Source organism: Tachysurus fulvidraco, chromosome 10 (assembly GCF_022655615.1).
Source record: "Tachysurus fulvidraco isolate hzauxx_2018 chromosome 10, HZAU_PFXX_2.0, whole genome shotgun sequence".
Classification (NCBI taxonomy): Eukaryota; Metazoa; Chordata; class Actinopteri; order Siluriformes; family Bagridae; genus Tachysurus; species Tachysurus fulvidraco.
Genome location: NC_062527.1, coordinates 19,835,119 through 19,854,889, shown reverse-complemented (window position 1 = coordinate 19,854,889; position 19,771 = coordinate 19,835,119). Strand labels below are relative to the sequence as shown.

Below are 19,771 nucleotides of genomic sequence, written 5' to 3'. Positions count from 1 at the left end.
TAGTGTATCATATTGTATTATATTGTAGTGTATCATATTGTAATGTATCATATTGTATTATATTGTAGTGTATCATATTGTAATGTATCATATTGTATTATATTGTAGTGTATCATATTGTATTGTAGTGTATCATATTGTATCATATTGTAGTGTATCATATTGTAGTGTATCATATTGTATTATATTGTAGTTTATCATATTGTAGTGTATCATATTGTATCATATTGTAGTGTATCATATTGTAGTGTATCATATTGTAGTGTATCATATTGTAGTGTATCATATTGTATTATATTGTAGTGTATCATATTGTATTATATTGTAGTGTATCATATTGTAGTGTATCATATTGTATCATATTGTAGTGTATCATATTGTATTATATTGTAGTGTATCATATTGTATTATATTGTAGTGTATCATATTGTAGTGTATCATATTGTATTATATTGTAGTGTATCATATTGTAGTGTATCATATTGTATCATATTGTAGTGTATCATATTGTATTATATTGTAGTGTATCATATTGTAGTGTATCATATTGTATTATATTGTAGTGTATCATATTGTAGTGTATCATATTGTAGTGTATCATATTGTATCATATTGTAGTGTATCATATTGTATTATATTGTAGTGTATCATATTGTATTATATTGTAGTGTATCATATTGTAGTGTATCATATTGTATTATATTGTAGTGTATCATATTGTAGTGTATCATATTGTATCATATTGTAGTGTATCATATTGTATTATATTGTAGTGTATCATATTGTAGTGTATCATATTGTATTATATTGTAGTGTATCATATTGTATTATATTGTAGTGTATCATATTGTATCATATTGTAGTGTATCGTAGTGTATCATATTGTAGTGTATCATATTGTAGTGTATCATATTGTATCATATTGTATTATATTGTAGTGTATCATATTGTATTATATTGTAGTATATCATATTGTATCACATTGTAGTGTATCATATTGTAGTATATCATATTGTAGTGTATCATATTGTATCATATTATAGTGTATCATATTGTAGTATATCATATTGCAGTGTATCATATTGTATCATATGTATTGTATTATATCACATTGTATTATGTATCATATCATATTGTATCATACCTTATTGTATCATTTTGTTCTGTATTGTATTTTTCTTAACCATATTGTACTGTATTATATCATAGTATTTTATATAGTATCACATCATATTTTAGTGTATTGTGTCATATCGTAGCATATCCTGAAACGGGGTACAAAGGGTATTGTCTTGGATAAGAGAATAACAACAGATCTATGCAGGAACCCTACAGGATGGAGTGTGTCATTCTCCATCAGCTGAACATGAGCTAATTACCTGGATCATGTTGTAAAGGGATTTCTCATAGCGCAGCCTGAAACACTCTCGGATGTCCAGCATGTCGATCTCTGCGCGGGACACCATGATTCGGATCAGAGTGTTATCATCTGTACCCAAACCCTGCGAGAGAGACAAAGAGAGAGAGAGAGAGAGAGAGAGAGAGAGAGAGAGAGAGAGAGAGAGAGAGAGAGACCCTAGAATGTTTAACTTTTTGGAAGGAGCCTCCAGTTTGTAAATATGTCACTAAGTCTTTTTCTCTTCAATGTATTTATTAAGCTAAACACTGTGACACATTGCGGTGGTATAAGGGGAATAAATTACGATATGTTTGGGGTGTGTGAAGGTCGACTTCTTTGAGGTTCTCCAGTTACCTTCATGGATTTGTAGAGGCGCTTGGCGAAGAACATGGGCCGACTGCGGACACACTGCACTGGGAGAGACAAGCACAGACTCGGATCAGCATTATACAGTCCTCTGTGTGTGTGTGTGTATGAGTGTGTGTGAAAACTTACCAACAGCCAGCATCAGGTTCTCAAAGTCTCCTGACAGCTCGCTCTTAATGCTGTCCTCGATGGACTTCTCAGTAAGCTCCAGATACTTATCAAACACTGATCAAATACAACATGACTGTTAGATTTTCTTAACATCTGAAAAAAGACACGTTTAATGACTGTGTGATTATATAAATGTGTCAGTCACCCAGCTGCAGGTGAGTCACACTACGGTTGCCCAGGAGCATGATGAAGATGGACTCGTCCGTTCCCCACTGCGCCTCTCCAGCTGTGTACAGGTGCTATAAATACACACATACACACACACACACACACACACACACACACACACAAAGAAGTCGGCATTATGATGGTAATGATAGGGGCAATGTTGTTGATGATGATCATTATGACATCCCTACTCCCCACCTGTGCATCCTCTTCTATCAGATCTTCATACACCACATCATCTTCATCTCTGGCACCCTGAAAATCCAACACAGGATCGTTACTAACCACACACACACACACACACACACACACACACACACACACACACACACACACACACACACACACACACACACACAATTGAGACAACAAACTGTTATCTTCAATAAAATACCTTTCTTAGTTGAACAGACTGCAACACAATACAATACAAGATGGTGACAAATGTAGAGACAATTTAGGGGGCATAGAAGCCTTTATTATCGCCACATATACATTACAGCACAGTGGAATTCTTTTCTTCACATATTGACCCCAACTGAGGAGATTGGGGTCAGAGTGCAGGGGCAGCTATGATACAGCACCCCTGGAGCAGGGAAGGTTGAGGGCCTTGCTCAAGGGCCCAGCAGTGGCAGCTTGGCTGGGCCTTGAACCCCGGTCCTGTGTTTATCTACTATAGAAGGCATTGATCATGCTTTATCTTCCCTAGAGGGCACTTTATTGTGTTTTATTTATCGATCAAATTTATCATGTTTTATCTACCCTAGAGGGCACTTTAACATGTTTCATCTACCCTAGCAGGCACTTTATCATGTTTTATCTTCTCTAGAGGGCACGTTTATCTTGTTTTATCTACCCTAGCGGGCACTCAAGCATGTTTTATCTACCCTAGTGGGCACTTTATCATGTTTTATCTTCCCTAGATGGCACTTTATCATGTTTTATCTACCCTAGACAGCACTTTATCATGATTTATCTACCCTACAGGGAACTTCATCATGTTTTATCTTCCCTACAGGGCACTGTTTTGTCACATTTGATCATCCCTAGAGGGAAATTTATAGTGTTTTATTTTCCCTAGAAGGCTACTTATTGCATTTTATCTACTATATGGGTACATATACTATGTCTATCCTAGAAGGCAATTATCATGTATTTTTTTTTAGCCAAAGGGAACCTTAGAAAGCACTTTATTGTGTTTTATCTAATGTAGGGGCACTTTTATCCACCCTACAGGTCACTTTAGAGTGTTTTATTTAACCTAGCAACAATTAATTGTGTTTTATCTCCCATAAGAACACTTTATCTGGATTTATCTACCCCAAAGGGAATTTTAAAGCATTTTATTTACCATAGAGAGCGCGTTATTGGGTTTTTAAATAGATGCACTTTATCTTTTTCTACCCTGGAATACCTGATATATTTTTTACCCATGAGGTAACCTAGAAGACTTTGAATGAATTTTATCAACTGTTGGGGCACTTTATTCTGTTTTATCCACCCCAGAGGGTATTTTATAGTGTTTTGTTTACTATAGGGACAATGTATTGTGTTTTATTTACCCTAGAGGCCACTTGTTTTGCCTACTGTAGGGGTGTAGGAGCATGTTATCACTATCTACCCTAAAGGGCTGGTATCATGTTTTTAAGAAGGTATCATGTCTTAGGTACCCTAGAGGGCATTTTATCATGGTTTATCTACTCATTTTTTTTCACTTTTGCACATAACTAACTCATCCCCACACTGATGGAGCCAGTTCATTAGCTCTGATACCTGGAGCAAAGCAACCAACATCTTTTTAAAGTGTCCAGATGTGTCTCCTACAATGTCCTCCTCCATGTCACTGCCATACGCTGGAGATGACACAAAAAACAAACCAAAACACAAAACAACACAACAAACATCATGAGGCATCGTTTCGTTTCGTTTCGTTTCAGCATACGAGGCATACAGGGGCAAAACCTCACCGTCCCTGTACGCTGCCACCATGCTGTGGATTTGTTCGTTCGTCCTTGAGGCCAGGATTTCAGTCAGACATCTCTCATTAGTGCCAGCTCCCTGCAAGCAGGATAAATAATTCCTCAAATCACAGACATAACTCAATAATGATGTAACAGTTCATAGAAACAGTACACAGGAACAGGGTGAGGATTGTGCAGACTTATTAAACCTGTCCCACAGTCCTGAGCTGGTGGTTTCCCATCACTAAGCATGTTATGAGCCATAATGCTATTAGCGCTGGGCAAGCTGCTTCACAAACCATGCAGAAATCTATGTTGTATAAATTACATACAAATATTGCCCTTAAAATTTTCAAATTAAAACTTTTATTTATTTATTTATTTATTTATTTATTTATTTATTTAATCATTTGTTTATTATTATTTAACGTTTATTTATTCGTTTTTTTTTGCTGAATTTCTTTTTGTATTTTTAAGAATTTCTTTATTTAAAAACTTGCATTTTAAAGTCGAAGCTTTGCTGAATTAAATATTCGCATAAATAATTACATAATTAAATAATTTGCATAAATAAAACCACAATCCTAGAGATTGAATAATAAAAAGTATTTAAATCTTTATTTTGCTCTGGTGCATATTTTTTTTAATATATGCACCAGAGCAAAATAAATAATAATAATAATTTTTAGTATCAACACTAATACTAACTTTACTTTTTTAAATGGATATTAACATCCTTCTAAAGACCTGAAAATCTATAGATTTATAGAAATATCAAATCTGGTTAGTTTGGTTTGTGAAATTTAATATCACACAGGCAAGAGTGCGGTTATACTGATCGTTTGCCATTTCCTCTAGTGACATTACTAATTTTACGAACACAGTTGAGCGGAATGATAACAGTGAAACGTCTCAGTGTGGTTACAGGAAATATAAGCAGTACTGATCCGAATCATTGGGAGAAGTGTATGAGGGAGTGTTGAAAACAATAACTAGATTTGTAAAGTTTGTCTCGACAAACTTTGATGTTGGCTTTGATGATGCAAGTATTCGCAAAGGCCGGTCCTTTTTGGGGTTGAGTGGACATAAAGGTCAGTGTTACTTTTGGAAGCAAATAGACAGAAACTTAGGGTGCCAAAACATTCGGAGGTAAGTGGAGGCAAGCATGTGGCATCATCCGAATACTCTTGAGGAAGTTCCCCACATTGGGCTGAGTGTTTTGATTTGTCACAAGTCCATGTTGTGCTAATTTTTAATTTTCACGTGACATCACGTGACGTCACATGATGTCATCATTATACCTTGTCAGGAAGTTCCCCTCATTGTTATGAGTGTTTTGATATATGACATGTCCATGTTGTAAAAAGTTTTTTGATTTTGCATATTTTCTAGCTTCGGGACAACCGAAATGCCAGTCGGTACACCAATTTAAACCTTTGTTCAGAGTATCACCCTAAAGGAGCGTGCCCAGTTTGGTGTAGATAGTTCGAAAGCTTGCCGAGTTATAAACCTCCAAACTTTATAATGGGAGTCTATGGGGAAAAAAGGCCATTTTTAGACCCGGTACCGGAAGTACTCGAATCGCTTATAAAAGTAATAGCAACAAACTTCAGACCAGGATCTACAGCATATCCGAATTTGGTGCATGTGGCTCGAAAGCCCTAGGAGGAGTTACTATTGATAAATTTTTGTCTAAGCTTAAATAGTAAAACAGAATGTTGGCTTCTGCAAAGCCAACATAATGAAACGAGGAATCAAAACTCATCTGATGTCCTCACGGCGTCGTTCACTTACCGCACCCTAAAGGCAGCGTTGATAAAGCGGATACACAGAGAAAGCAGTCAGTGACTCACACACATTCTATCACATTCTGTACACACATTAATATAACTTCTAATTGTGTGAAACACACTGCATGCAAAACACATTAGAAAGTTTAACACAAAGTTCTGAGGATATAATAGCTGTAAAAGATCGACTTGTTAAATTTTCACCCTCTGAAGCTCAGTAAGTGCAATGAAATCTATGCAAACTGATTGAGCTGTTAGTTATAAGAGCGAGGAGTGAATATTGTGTCTTGTGTTCAGGAACAGAGGCAGGGGCAGGCCTTTGAGGCATTAAATTGTGTTTTTTTCTATTATAGACACGTGCTACAGGAGACATTTTCTTTTTTTCTGGCACACAGGAGTGCCTATAGGGCACTTAGTCTGATTTTCCCGCATGTACGCAAACCTATGGGGCCTTACATCATGATACTTCTATGTGGCAATACATCTCCACTGGGCAAGAGGACCAATAGGGCACCCTTAAGGGGACGTCATCGTGTTTTATCTGCCGTATGGCCACCTTAATCGGCAATACCTCATGTTTTATCTATTGAGGCACCCTATGGGGCACTGCATCATGTTTTATCTATAGTAGCTGCACCTTATAGGGTACTTTATAGTGTTTTATCTAAAATAGAGGCACCTTATAGGACAACACATACACAGATCTCATACACAGGGACACCTTAGAAAGAGCCCTTTACCACATTTAAACTACTGTACCACAGGGGTGTATTATCGCATCTTATCTACCCTAGAGTGCACTTTATTGTGTTTTATCTACGCTAGTCACTATTGTGTTTTATCTACGCTAGCATTAAACATGAAGTAAGTGGCCAGGTTTTTTTTTTTTAGTTAAAAAGGTCAACAAAACAAAAATACAAACAAACAAACAAACAAACAAAAAAAACACATGGCACTGTCCAGACGGACACTGACACATCACAAAGCTAAAGATGTAAATAAATGGTCATAAATAAATAAGCTGGAAATAAAAGTTCATATAGACACTAAATGACACAGTGAAAATACACAGTGTACTCTAACCAAAGTCTAAAACTATTTAACAAGGAAAGAAGCACAATGTTTGTCATTCATGTCAATCCATCCATCCATCCATCCATCCATCCATCCATCAATCCATCCATCCGTCAATCAATTTTTTTTTTGCAAACGCGAGCCAAACCCTGACATGCACAGCATGCAGAACCTCAGCAGCTCCTAGAGTTTATGAAGCTGTCGATGGATTTCAGTCGCGGTGAGATATTTTCTTACCTTGATTGCATCCTTGATCTCTTTGGCATCGTGGTATGCTGGGGGTCTCATTAAACTCACAACCAGACGCTCAAACTTGCCCGTCAGTTCATATTTCAGATCCGCAATCAAGTCCTTCATGAGCAACAAGAAGTGGATAAAAACAGATTTTTGAGAAATTTGAAAAAAAATCTGAAATCCTATTTATCCATTTACCGATTTATAATTTTACATGTTTACTGGAAAAAAGGATCAGTTGCAATTTTATGATTCATTAATCAGGATTGTGTGATATTTTTTTAAAATTAGCCGTTGTTAAAAAATGTAAAATAATATAAGGAATCTTGTTATATTGCTATGTGAATGAGACAGATTTTATTTCTGAGCAGTAAAAACCTGGTTGTGTAGAAATGTTGTGTAGAAAGATATCTGGTTATATAAACAGAGCAGAATGTTTTTAATGATGCTTTTTAAGGTTGGAGATGTTCCAGTACCTTGCCGTATAGTGATTTGTAGGCAGTGCAGATTTCCTGTCTCTGAGCGTTGCTTCTGGAGGTGACCAGGTCCAAAATGGCCTCCTTGTCACTACCTGAGAACACAAAGAATGTCAGTGATTAGAGGAGCATTATGTGGCACACACCATATCTTATAACTCCAGTAATCAGAAATAAACGTGAATAAAAGTGAATTCAAACTTGAATCCAGCAATACATTTTTGATTAAAATAATATTTTAAACATTTTTCACTTTAAAGGCAGGGTCTCCGATTTTTGAGAAATGCTTCAGAAAACTGAGTCGGAACCAGTGTTGTATAAAGTACTAGAAAGCAATACTTGAGTAAAAGTACACGTATTGTACTAGAAAAAGTCTTTGGTAGAAGTGTCATTTTCTGATATTTAATGTACTTAAGTATTTGAAGTAAAAGTAAAAAGTAAAATTTCAGTGAGTTCCTGTAGGCATAAGAAGCACTTCATCCAGTAGGAAGAATCTTTCGTTTCAATGTACAGAAACATTTCTTGCAAATACGGCCACGGGTGTATAACATTATCTTCTTCACCCTGCACACCTTCATTGTCCATGTATAAAAGTTATAAAGGTATATAATTAGGCAAGGCTACTCACCAAAGCCTTTCATGGCATTGTAGAGAGCTTCAGCATCGCTGGTAGCATTGAATCCTGGGAAATCTTTCACTGTGCCTCGGAATCCCTGAAACGAAGAAAGTAGAATTTAAGTCTGGATGTAATCTGATTGGGTTCTGTGGGTGATTAGTGTTTCTCTTCATCTGCAAATTGTTCCCCAACAGGGACAAGAAAATAACCCATAAGGATGCTAGCTCCAGTGTCGTGATTGGGGTGTGGTTTAGATACATAAAGAGTATGAAAGAAAGCGAGAGAGTGAGTAGAGAGAGCTGCCACAAATAGCAATGCAGCTGCAAATAAAATATTAATATTATAAAACAGTGGCAGGTTTTGGTCTATACCAGGGGCCGGCAACCTTAAACACTCAAAGAGCCATTAGGACCCACAAGGAAAAAACACAGGGAGCCACAAAACCCCTTTGATATCTAAAATGAAGAGAACACTGCATATATAATTGTTTTACATTTATGGAAAGTATAGAAAAAACTGTAGTGTGTTGCATTTATGAAATCAATGAACTGCTAAACGAAACGAAATTTTATTTCTGCAAGCAAACAAAAATGTTTTGAATCTGTCCACATCTCATTAAATGTTCTGTTTTCTTCATAAACTTTTCTTTTCTTGCATTTATCCATGCTTGCCTACCTGGGGTTGAAAAGCTTGATCTGAATTAAATGGAATTTTCAGTTTCGCTCCGGCGGATTTCGCAAGTCGGCAATCATGATGCATATTTTGCGCAACAAAAAAAATTAAACATGGTTTATTTTAATGTTACAAGAGCATCATGATCTTAGAATTTAGAATTGCATTTAAAAAAAACTAACTAACTAAAATAAAATAAATTTAAAATAAATATTTATTTTCCAAATCTACAGGGAGCCGCAGCAGAGGGATAAAAGAGACACTTGCGGCTCCGGAGCCGACCCCTGACCGTAGCATATTTTAGCAGACTGGCTACTGAATGTAAACACAAATCAGCTTGGTTTTCGTAGCAGATCCTCTGTTCCTCTTTCTCTAATCACTTTCATTTCTCTAAATTATGTAGCTAAAGGCAGCTCTTGGGGCCACAGACTAGCAACAAGGCTGAAGTTAAATAAAGATTATAAAGGACACTCAGATCTTTTTTTTTTAAATTCCTGTTAGAGGTATATCATCTGTTCAGAGGTGCTAGCTAATAGCAAAACATAAAGCAGTACAGTGTGTGTGTGTGTGTGTGTGTGTGTGTGTGTGTGTGTGTGTGTGTGTGTGTGTGTGTGTGTGTGTGTGTGTGTGTGTGTGTTGGCTTATACATAATTAAGTTGTTTTAGTTTCTTATGCAAAGAAGGAATTTTGCATTTTGTGGATGTTCACAATTTTTTTTAACACCTCTGGCTTAAAGTTACATTAGAAAATTGATCAGTGCTAGTGAAATTTTGATGATGACCCTTATTTAGCAAACGACTTCCTCTCACACAGATCAATACTCAATAATGCAGATGCTTTGCATGAGGCAGCCACTTGAACATACACACACACATTGTGTCACACACAGAAGTCATCAACAATGAGACAGTGTAATGTGATACTATTTACCATCTTAACACAAAGCACTGTTTTGAATGCAGATGTGACTGGACTCCAAAACGAGCAGTTAGAAAGACCAGAGTAAGATGAGCTGCAACGTAACATGAGATAACGCAAAGTATTTACATGACTACATACAAAACACTTCCTGATACTCAATTTTTTAGGAAGTTACATCCATTGTATAGATAGATAAATAGATTTCTATTGAAATTTCTATCTGATGATCAAATATTGTTTCTTTTTTATATACAGTGTCACCATAAACAGCTCATAAACCTTTTAACAATATTTTAGCTGTCATTAGCTGAAGTAGCTAGACTAGTAGGCTAGTTAACTGCTAGCATGAATTTGTCAATGTTGTGTCATTTCTTTTTCTTCTTTTTCATTTATTTCAGTCAGACTTGTCAAGAAATATACTGTTACCATAACAACCGAAACTATATTATCATTATTAACATTAGCTAAGTTAGCTAGACAGTGTTAGCTAGCATGTGAGCTTTGCCTGCAGAACAAAAGCAACGTCTAATCTTATCACGTAACGTATGTGACCCTAACACGTAGTAATGTAATTTTAAATAAAATAGAAACCAAAAAAAAAAAAAAGGCACGGAGATAAAAACAGTCATCACGCCATTCATTTCTCCCTCAGCACAGAACCAGACGTAGACCGGGGGCATGGCCTAATGTTTGAAGGCAGCCCAGCAGTGGCAGCTTGATGGACCTGGGATTCAAACTTACAACTTTCTGATCAGTAGTTTAACCATTAGGCTAACATATAATGGTGCTAGCTTTTTTTGTCATGGTATGTGTTTTATGTGAACCAAAACTCAACATTTTGTATATAGAGGTGTGAGTGAACAATCGCCATGCTGTCCAGCAATCTACTCGGGCTGTGGGGACTGTTAAGACCGTCAGTCGCTTCCCTACTTGACCACCAGAGGGCCTGCTGGAGAGACAAGTTTTAAGCCTTTTTTCTGTGTCATGTGTTCTTGTTTGTTTTCCCCACATTTTCTTTACCCCACCTGTGTCATCGATCTGTTTCCCGCCTTTAACCCTTTCCTGTTGATTAGCCTCACTATATATTGTCAGAGATTGTGTCTGTTCCTGTGTCAGTGTGTCACGATGGCCATTTTGTTCATTTTGTGTTTTTTTTTTTTTTGTAATAAATGTTTGTCTGCTTTAATCCCTGCATTTGGGTCGTGACTCTCACATCAAGCTCTCCCACAGGAGACCCGGGTTACAAACCCTCATAGCAGTGTGGAGAAAGGATCTATCCAGCTGACAGGTCTAGAGGCTCAAGCAAAGTAATTGAGGTGTCAGAAGGGCCTTCTCTAAGGGTCTAGGCAATGGTCTATGTCTAAGGGGCAACGTTCTAAATACATATTATAGAGAGAAAACTTAATATAGGATTATTACGAAAATTCAAAAATTGTTTAATGGTTTTTTTTGTTTGTTTTGTGACAAGACTTGCATAAAAATTCATTTCCCCCTTGAACTTTTCGACTAAAATTCAGTGACCGGGTAATGAAAGAACAGAGAAGTAAACAAGAGTCAGAGAGTAACTTTTGATGAACCAGAATGATCCACAGCTCAAAGCTTATAAGCTGTTCCTAGCAAAAAAAAAACTCTCCAGAATGCTGGGGCTAATGAGTATAATAAGTGTAATAATGAGACCATAACCGAATGTCTTTTCTCAAAGCTGAGGGAGATTAATTGCAACCAATGGTGATTCTTGCAGGGTCAAATATTTATGCAAATTTAAATGACCTAAACAAAATTTCTTTTGGGGTGGGGGTGAATGCTTATACACAATACATAGCTGTGAATTCCCATGTTGCGTCTTTAATCTTCTGCACTGTCGCCGATCCCAAAAGTCTCCACTAAGACATGCGAGGACTGAATGCAGGGAACAGAGAGCAAACAGCTGACACCTGTCCAAGTCTACAGCTGCCCCATGGCCTCATCGTTTAGGCACTGTGTGTGTGTGTGTGTGTGTGTGTGTGTGTGTGTGTGTGTGTGTGTGTGTGTGTGTGTGTGTGTGTGTGTATGGGTTTCATCTTACTCATACAGTTCTGTTCACCTTGTAGCAGAATCCTGTTTTCTTTCTATATGACTCTGCATTTCTGCTTCTTCTTTCACTTCCCATATTATTTCTGCCTGACAGATTTTTACTTTCCGCCTGGAAAAAAGGCAGAGAGCCAGAAACCTCCGCCTTATCTGTCAAGGCCCATTTTCTATAGGACAGCTGTGAGGAGGGGAACACAGAGCGCTTCAACAGAGGCCTTAGCAACGGTGACTTCAGTCAACAAACATCCCAGTGCCCACGCGCTCGCTAACAGAGACGACAAAGCCGGAGGAAAAGACAAAGCTGATAACCAGAGATAACCGGGGTGCTATTTCTATCGCACTATAACATTTTCAGATAAATAATTTAATTCTTTTAAATAGCCAATTAACCCCCATAAAATATTTGGGACGTTCCACAAGGCACATGATCACAAGAAGAAGAAAAGTCTCTTTTTTCTCTCTCTTCAGTCATATTGTGCTCCAGACTGATAAGATAAAAGTACAACCCTGTTAGAGAAGATATAGAGTTAATATCTAATATCAATTAAATCATTAAAATGTCCATCATGTCCTTACAGTGTTAGCATGGATGCTAGTTTGCAAGAGAAAAAACGCTCAGTAAGCAAAGAAATAAACCTTGTTTCTCAAAGATTGAGACAAGATCTCTGACCAAAAAGGTCAGGATGCACAAGTATGTGATGCAGCAATTAGAAACCGATCATTATTTTAAAAAAAAGAAAAAGAAGAAGTTCATTTTGCTCTTTCTTTTAGTGCCATTTCAGCATCAACAGCGACAGACATCGTAAAGTTTTTAAATTACATTTTTATTAACCTCTAACATTTATCCCTAACAAGCAAGCCGAAGGAGATCCCTGAGATGATATGAGGGAGAAACCTTGAGAGGAACCAGACTCAAAAGTGAACCTCATCCTCATCTAGGTGACACTGGACATAAGTATTTTAATATGTTCGTAGAAAAACTCCAAAAAAAAACCCCCAAAAAAACGATTTGTTTTTTTTTTTTCATGCAAATGTTTGTATCTTCAGAGTAAATGTTGATATGAAACCCATTTCTGTTCTCTGAGATGCTCCAAGTGTTTGTTCATGATCATCTATAATTTGAAGGTGTTTATTTTCAACCAGTAAAATTCAGTGTGAGATTATCAACAGAGAGAAAACCACACGTCTCACACTGAAAGCCAACAGAGTCCTGACTCATTTAAGATCAGACTCACAGACACAACATCAGTCATTTGTTCAAACTGAGTGAAAACGTCCCATAAGTTCATTCTGCCGGCATAGACCATAGAGCATAGACCACAGAGCATAGACCATAGAGCATAGACCATAGAGCATAGAGCATAGACCATAGACCATAGACCATAGATCATGTCTTGAGTGTTCAATGTGGAATCTTGACTGGTATTCGGTCTAATCGTGTCTTCATATAAAGGAAGTGGTCCTTATATAGGAAGGAGTTTGGAAAATAATCAGGATTAAGGATTACTGTTACATTTTCATGGAAACTATCAGACTGTCACAACCAGCAGGAGGAGGACAGACCCAGATACAGGATAGCTTCAAATGAGTAGGGTTTAATAAATAATAAGACATAAAACAGGAACACAGACTAAAACTAAACAGGACAAAGGACGAGGGGACACTGACGTTACATTGACAATACGCTGACGATGATTCCGCGCTGCCATCGGTAACACGGCACGGTTATATAGACATAATTAACAATGGGGAAACGGTGTGTAGAGATGGGGAGGAGTAAACAAAGGCGGGGCAGACACGTGACACGGAACATACACAAAAGTCCAGGCTGAGTCCTGACACTGACCCAAAGCCAAGTCCATATTCCATGTCGTACCCCCTCTAGTGGTCTGGCAGGAAATTGTCCCAACAGTTTCTAACAATTACGTTTATATTATATCTTTATGTTCGTATTTTCCAGCTTCTCGATAACATGATGACAATCTTTTTTAATTTTTTTCACTGATAAACTTAGAAAAAAGAGTAAGAGAGAGGAAAAACTAATGTAAAAAACTTTTATGAATGTCTGTCAGCACTGAATGTAACTATAAATGGATAAAAGGATGATGCTGTTCTCTAATAAATAAAACATGATATTCGTTGGCCATCTTTTTTTTTTGGAGGGGAAATAAAACACTCCAGGATCATTCTGCTTCCTCATTCAGCTTATTATTAAGCGTTGATTATTTTTCTGTAACAGCACGCTCTCAAGTGTTTTCTCTTTGTTGGATATCAATCAAAGACTTCAAACGGAGTCGGGTTAATGAGGTAAGGACACGAGAGCTCTGATTACTACAAAAGTCAATCCAACCATGACTGACGTTTTTAACATAGGACACATTAAAAGCGTCATGTTTGTGTGTGTGTTTGTGTGTTTGTGTGTGTGTGTGTGTGTGTGTGTGTGTGTGTGTGTGTGTGTGTGTGTGTGTGTGCGCGTGTGTTCATACAGTCCTGGTGCTCCATGTCCCCCTCAGCAATAGAAACAGATACCCGACCCAGCATGCAGTGCAGCAAAAATAATGACTCATCAGTGATCAGCCTCAGAATCTCAGCGTCAACTAAAACACTTAGTCTTGTGAAATAGAACCTATAGTTATATACAAACATATAGTTCTGACTTACCTTGCCCATGATGTCTTAAAGTCTCAAAGGTCTCGATGGAATGATGGACTACAATTGAACCTGGAGGAAAAAAAAATACTTTCTTATTTGAAGAACTGAGACGAAGTGCAGTACAAGCATGCAGATGGTTCCGAGGACATAAAGATGTCATGAAGATCATTTGGCACGAGGCTGTCTTTGGTGTCTGCTTCTTTAGTAGTGTTGAACTTCTGTAGAATTATCTCATAAGAAGCTACTAAGCTGCATGACAACTCCGGGTTAGTGCTGCAATCCAATGCATTCGTAACCAGATCCTGATTTCTGATCTGAACATGGAGACCTCCAGGGCAAGCTCATATTTGTGTGGTGGGTCTCAGCCAACGATAACCTGCATGAATCGTTTCGGTGGGATTATTTGTGTCACACTGTTTTATTCAGGTTAGTAAGATCAGGCTAAAAGCTGTAGAATAAAAAAAACACATAAAAAATTCTATATAGTAAACGAGAATAAAGATCAAGGATTATTTTATTGTCTGGTTTATTGTAGATTAGGTTCTTGTAATATATACTTAACGATATAATTATCTTTTGGGAAAAGATTTGACCACAATCTTCTTGCAAAGATGGCTGCTTTCAAAAGGTACAAGCATAAAGCTAAAGATTCATAGGAGATACACCACAAAGGTCAGACGTTAAATCCGAAGCTTAATGGAATAAAGAAAGATCATTAATTTGAACCACAAAATCTGAATCAATGCATGGCACCTTTATAGAGCTCATTCACTAATCCTTACTCACTGCCTGGTCAGATGATTATTAATAAATAAAAAAAATCTTTAAATTTTTGAGAAAAATAAATATCATACTAGGTTTATTAGGAAATAGTTATTTTATTTTTCTTCATTTACTTTATCAGTAGTGAGGTTGTATAAACAGCTCAATCTAATTTTAACCATAAATAGGCGTGGCTTTAGGCGTGGCTTTTTAACCATAAATAGGCGTGGCTTTAGCAGAAGGATTTTTTGTTTTTTAGGTTTTTTTTTTAATTAATTATCCAAAGTTCCACCAGACTGCTCATCCATCCATACAGGATTGCAGGGACCCTGGGCACAAGGCAGGGGACATCGTGGACAAGGAACAACCCAGAAATGACAATCAGCCTAAAGCATGTGTCTTTTGACCAGGGGGATTCAGGACAACCTGGAGGAAACTCCCAATGCATGGGGAGAACATGCACACACAGGGCGAAGACAGGTATTAAACCATCTGGGGGTTTTTTTCTCTCAGCTTTAGAACATTCATATTTAATAATATTAATAAATCTGAATGGAAACAGACACAGAAGTTTATCAGTTCCATTTAATCTCTGTGTATCCTAAACCATATTGCTAAAACACGTGACTTTACTGAACGTAGAATTTTAGAGTTTTTATAGAAAAGTCATTTGGGTAAGACAGACTTCTATCATTTTGTTTTTCTCCTGATCAGCTACATTCTGCATAAAATGTTAGATTTAAGCCTGTAATATCCCTTTAATGACCGGGGTTCCACTGGCGTACATCTGGGTTCATTCATGACTCAGCTGTAAGGAATGAAAAGCTGAAATGAGAAGCTACACAGTTTATACAAAGGAGTGTAGTCACACGGTGCTGCTTAAATACACAGAACTGTATATACGTAAACGGCGCCGTCTCCCCCTCAAAACTCAGAAACACTTTTAGGCCTCCCCTCAGCGGCCTCCCCGTCGGTGGAAAATGTTACTTGGACGTGAGCCGAGTGGTTTTTAAGGCAAGGCCACGTTTTCCACAGGATACACTCTGTAACTCTCTCTTTTCACAGTGTGCTTTTTCTCTCCCAAGCAAGGACGAATGATACCTGTATAAACTCTGAGTGCTGCAGAAATGCTGCATAAACTTACAGATAGATGAAGGAAAAATGTGAAGAGGGTATGAGTAAGGAAAGAAGGTGCGACTTAGAGTTATCAGCTATTTATATCTTCATGAATCCTGATATTGTCATATATTCTGTAATAAAAACGTAATAGCATACGTATACATGGTGTAGAAGTTATAAAGACGAAGAACGAGCTGTCACTGTGGTATATTATGACATTGTTTAAGTTTAAAGTCCAAAAATAGACACAGAGAGAGAGAGAGAGAGAGAGAGAGAGAGAGAGACAGACAGACAGACAGACAGACAGACAGACAGATAGAGAGAGACAGACAGAGAGAGACAGAGAGACAGACAGATATATATAGAGACAGACAGATAATGTATATAAAGAGAGAAACAGACAGAGAGAGAAACAGAGAGAGACAGATAGAGAGACAGGCAGACAGAGAGAGACAGATATAGAGACAGACAGACAGACTGACAGACAGACAGACAGACAGACAGAGAGAGAGACAGATAGAGAGAGAGAGACAGAGAGAGACAGAAAGACAGAGAGAGACAGATAGAGGGACAGATAGAGAGACAGACAGATAGAGAGAGAGAGACAGAGAGAGACAGATGGACAGATAGAGAGCGACAGATATATAGAGAGACAGACAGACAGTGAGAGACAGAAAAGAGAGAGAGACATGCCCACTGCCACACCCAGTGGTCCCAATAGATTAATAAACATTATATATTATACAGTTCGCCTTATAACACGTCATATCAGCCTGTAATTTACATAAGTTTCTATATAAACATGACAAACATCATTCACAATAGAAATCAAGGCGTTATAAGCGCAGAATAGTCGTTATATCAGCATTGAAGACAAGAAGTGAGAAAGTTTATTCACCGGGTCCGTTATACGGTTAAAAAGACATTATAACATTATAACATGCATGAAAGTGTGTGCGTGTGTGCGTGTATGTGTGTGTGTGTGTGTGTGTGTGTGTGTGTGTGTGTGTGTGTGTGTGTGTGTATGCTCACCTCCTGCTAATGCTCTCCCTGCAGAGTTCTCTCTATCCAGCTCTCACACACACGCGGTTCTCTCTCTCTCTCTCTCTCTCTCTCTCTCTCTCTCTCTCTCTCTCTCTCTCTCTCTCACACACACACACCACTGCTGCAGTCCGCCCGGCCCTAGAAATGACAGCGAAGCAGCTGCTCCCCGGTGCTCTCGCGCGGCTCTGATGTCATCGCACCAAAGCGTCACGCGCAGCGTCAACTTTCAATTTGGGGCTTTTTTGTTTGTTTGTTTGTTTGTTTTGTTTGTTTTAAATCAGCATCTCGGTAACGATTTAACCGCAGTGCAGTCATGCAGATAAGAATATTGTTAATGTTCTGAGATAAAGTGTTTTCATAAACCCACTGAAAAGTCATAGAGAAATAAAGCAGGATTTTAATTGTCTTTAATTATTTATATACTTTCTTCATCATTAGCAAGAAAATGTTGTCAATTGTGGTATTTAATCGTTATGTAAATATATGTAAGATAACTAGCTATTCATTAATTAATTTAACTTTATGTAACAATGACATCCTTTGTGTTTTTTTGTTGTTGTCTCATTTTATCTCGTTTTGTCTCGTTTTTAAAATTTGATATGTGACTGTTGTTGTGTCGCCTCACTGAATAAAAAAAATATATATATCAAAAATCAAAGTTAAGAAAAATGATTAAGGGCTAAAAATAAGTTCTGAGTAATTATACTTTAATAAACGTCTTACTCAAAGTGACTTTAAGTTAAAATAGAACGACTAAAAAATAAAGATGTAAAAAGTGACAGAAAAAAATAAAGTTGCTGCTTTACTTTTATTTATTTAGTTTTTTAAAGGAACTTAAATTAGTTAATAGTTTCGTGTAAAATGAAGATTATATTAGTTTATTAATTTTGATTAACAAATGGGAATTGTCACGAAGCAACTTCACAGAAATCTGCATTAGGATTTAGATTTATTCCTCTAAAACAAACAGTGAAAAGGAATTAGACAAAACAAATGACCTAAAACTGTTAGAAGAGTACTTTTGTTTTCATTGTTTTCCTGAAAGTTTGCAATACTTGCCCATTAGCTAGAAATTAACTTGCAGTCTAGACAGTTTGTTATCTACTAAAACTGACCTAGTATCTACTAAAACTGACCTACTAGTCTAACCTGATGTTAGCAAAGAAAACAGGTTAACGTGGTTAAATATAAACAGTTAATAGTACATTGGGGTAAGAAAAACCTTCCAACAGCATGAATTTCAAATGAGATGCCTTCTAGGAGAGCGAGGAACACAACAGAGCTACATGTGTGTGACAGTTGAGATCCTGACCGAGCTATTTTTGTAAGAGCACAGGGTCATTCCCGTAATACAGCAAGGAATTCAGAGCAGCACAAACACCCACCCACACACACACACACACACACACACACACACACACACACACACACACACACACACACACACACACACACACACACACACACACACAGAGCCAGGCTTACATGCTCATACTTTACACACCCATACTATTATAATCTCAGTCTCCCTGTAAGGTGGTCTGGGTTCTGTCATTAACTAAAGACTCCATGAATTAACACTACAGTTCCCATAGTTTCATGACTCCGCCTGCACTTCAAATTATTATATCTTTGTTAATATTATATCTCAGCTCTCTTGAATTTTTCATTGTGATTAGTCAGAAGATCACATTCCCATAACAGCAGCTGTGACAGAAATTCAGTACTTCAGTAGTTCACTGGTTTATATTAATTGTTAATTGCATATCATTGCTCTAGTATGTTATTGTTTCCATAGTAACAGTTTGTTCACAGGGACTGGAACATAGGATGTTGTACATGAATATGTAAAACAAACAAACAAATAGATAGATAGATAGATAGATAGATAGATAGATAGATAGATAGATAGATAGATAGATAGATAGATAGATAGATAGATAGATAGATAGATAGATAGATAAATAAATAAATAAATAATAGAAGATGAAGATTCTGGATTAAAATACAGTCTTAAATACAGTTATATCAAGATATATCTTGCAGTGCAATTGTTGCTGAAGGTTTTGATAAAGTTCTGTATGAGATGTTTATTTAATATTAAATGTTTTTATTATTTCAGTTATCAATTATCAATTATTTTTAATGAAACAGGGCTTATTCAGACTATTATTCTATTCACTTGTCCACATATTTTAGTTTTGTTATTGTGTTAAAAGGTGGTCAATCTGGAATTTGGCATATAATTTACACATTACATACACTACTCAACTTAC

The 19,771-nt window shown here is 37.0% G+C and overlaps 1 protein-coding gene across 2 annotated transcripts in view; it reads right to left on the bottom strand.

Annotated features, from left to right (window-relative positions):
* anxa6 (annexin A6) overlaps positions 1–17,642 on the bottom strand; it is a 30,157-nt gene extending 12,515 nt beyond the window's left edge. For both annotated transcript variants that reach the window (XM_027163462.2, XM_027163463.2), the window contains exons 1-12: positions 17,484–17,642; positions 14,580–14,639; positions 8,268–8,352; positions 7,640–7,734; positions 7,167–7,280; positions 4,072–4,162; positions 3,878–3,957; positions 2,303–2,359; positions 2,082–2,175; positions 1,895–1,990; positions 1,754–1,812; positions 1,380–1,502 (exon numbers count right to left, since the gene is read on the bottom strand). In XM_027163462.2, coding sequence (XP_027019263.1) covers positions 1,380–1,502; positions 1,754–1,812; positions 1,895–1,990; positions 2,082–2,175; positions 2,303–2,359; positions 3,878–3,957; positions 4,072–4,162; positions 7,167–7,280; positions 7,640–7,734; positions 8,268–8,352; positions 14,580–14,588 — 903 coding nt within the window. In that variant the 5' untranslated portion in view covers positions 14,589–14,639; positions 17,484–17,642. The remainder of the gene's footprint in view (positions 1–1,379; positions 1,503–1,753; positions 1,813–1,894; positions 1,991–2,081; positions 2,176–2,302; positions 2,360–3,877; positions 3,958–4,071; positions 4,163–7,166; positions 7,281–7,639; positions 7,735–8,267; positions 8,353–14,579; positions 14,640–17,483) is intronic.
* Positions 17,643–19,771: the final 2,129 nt, after the last annotated feature.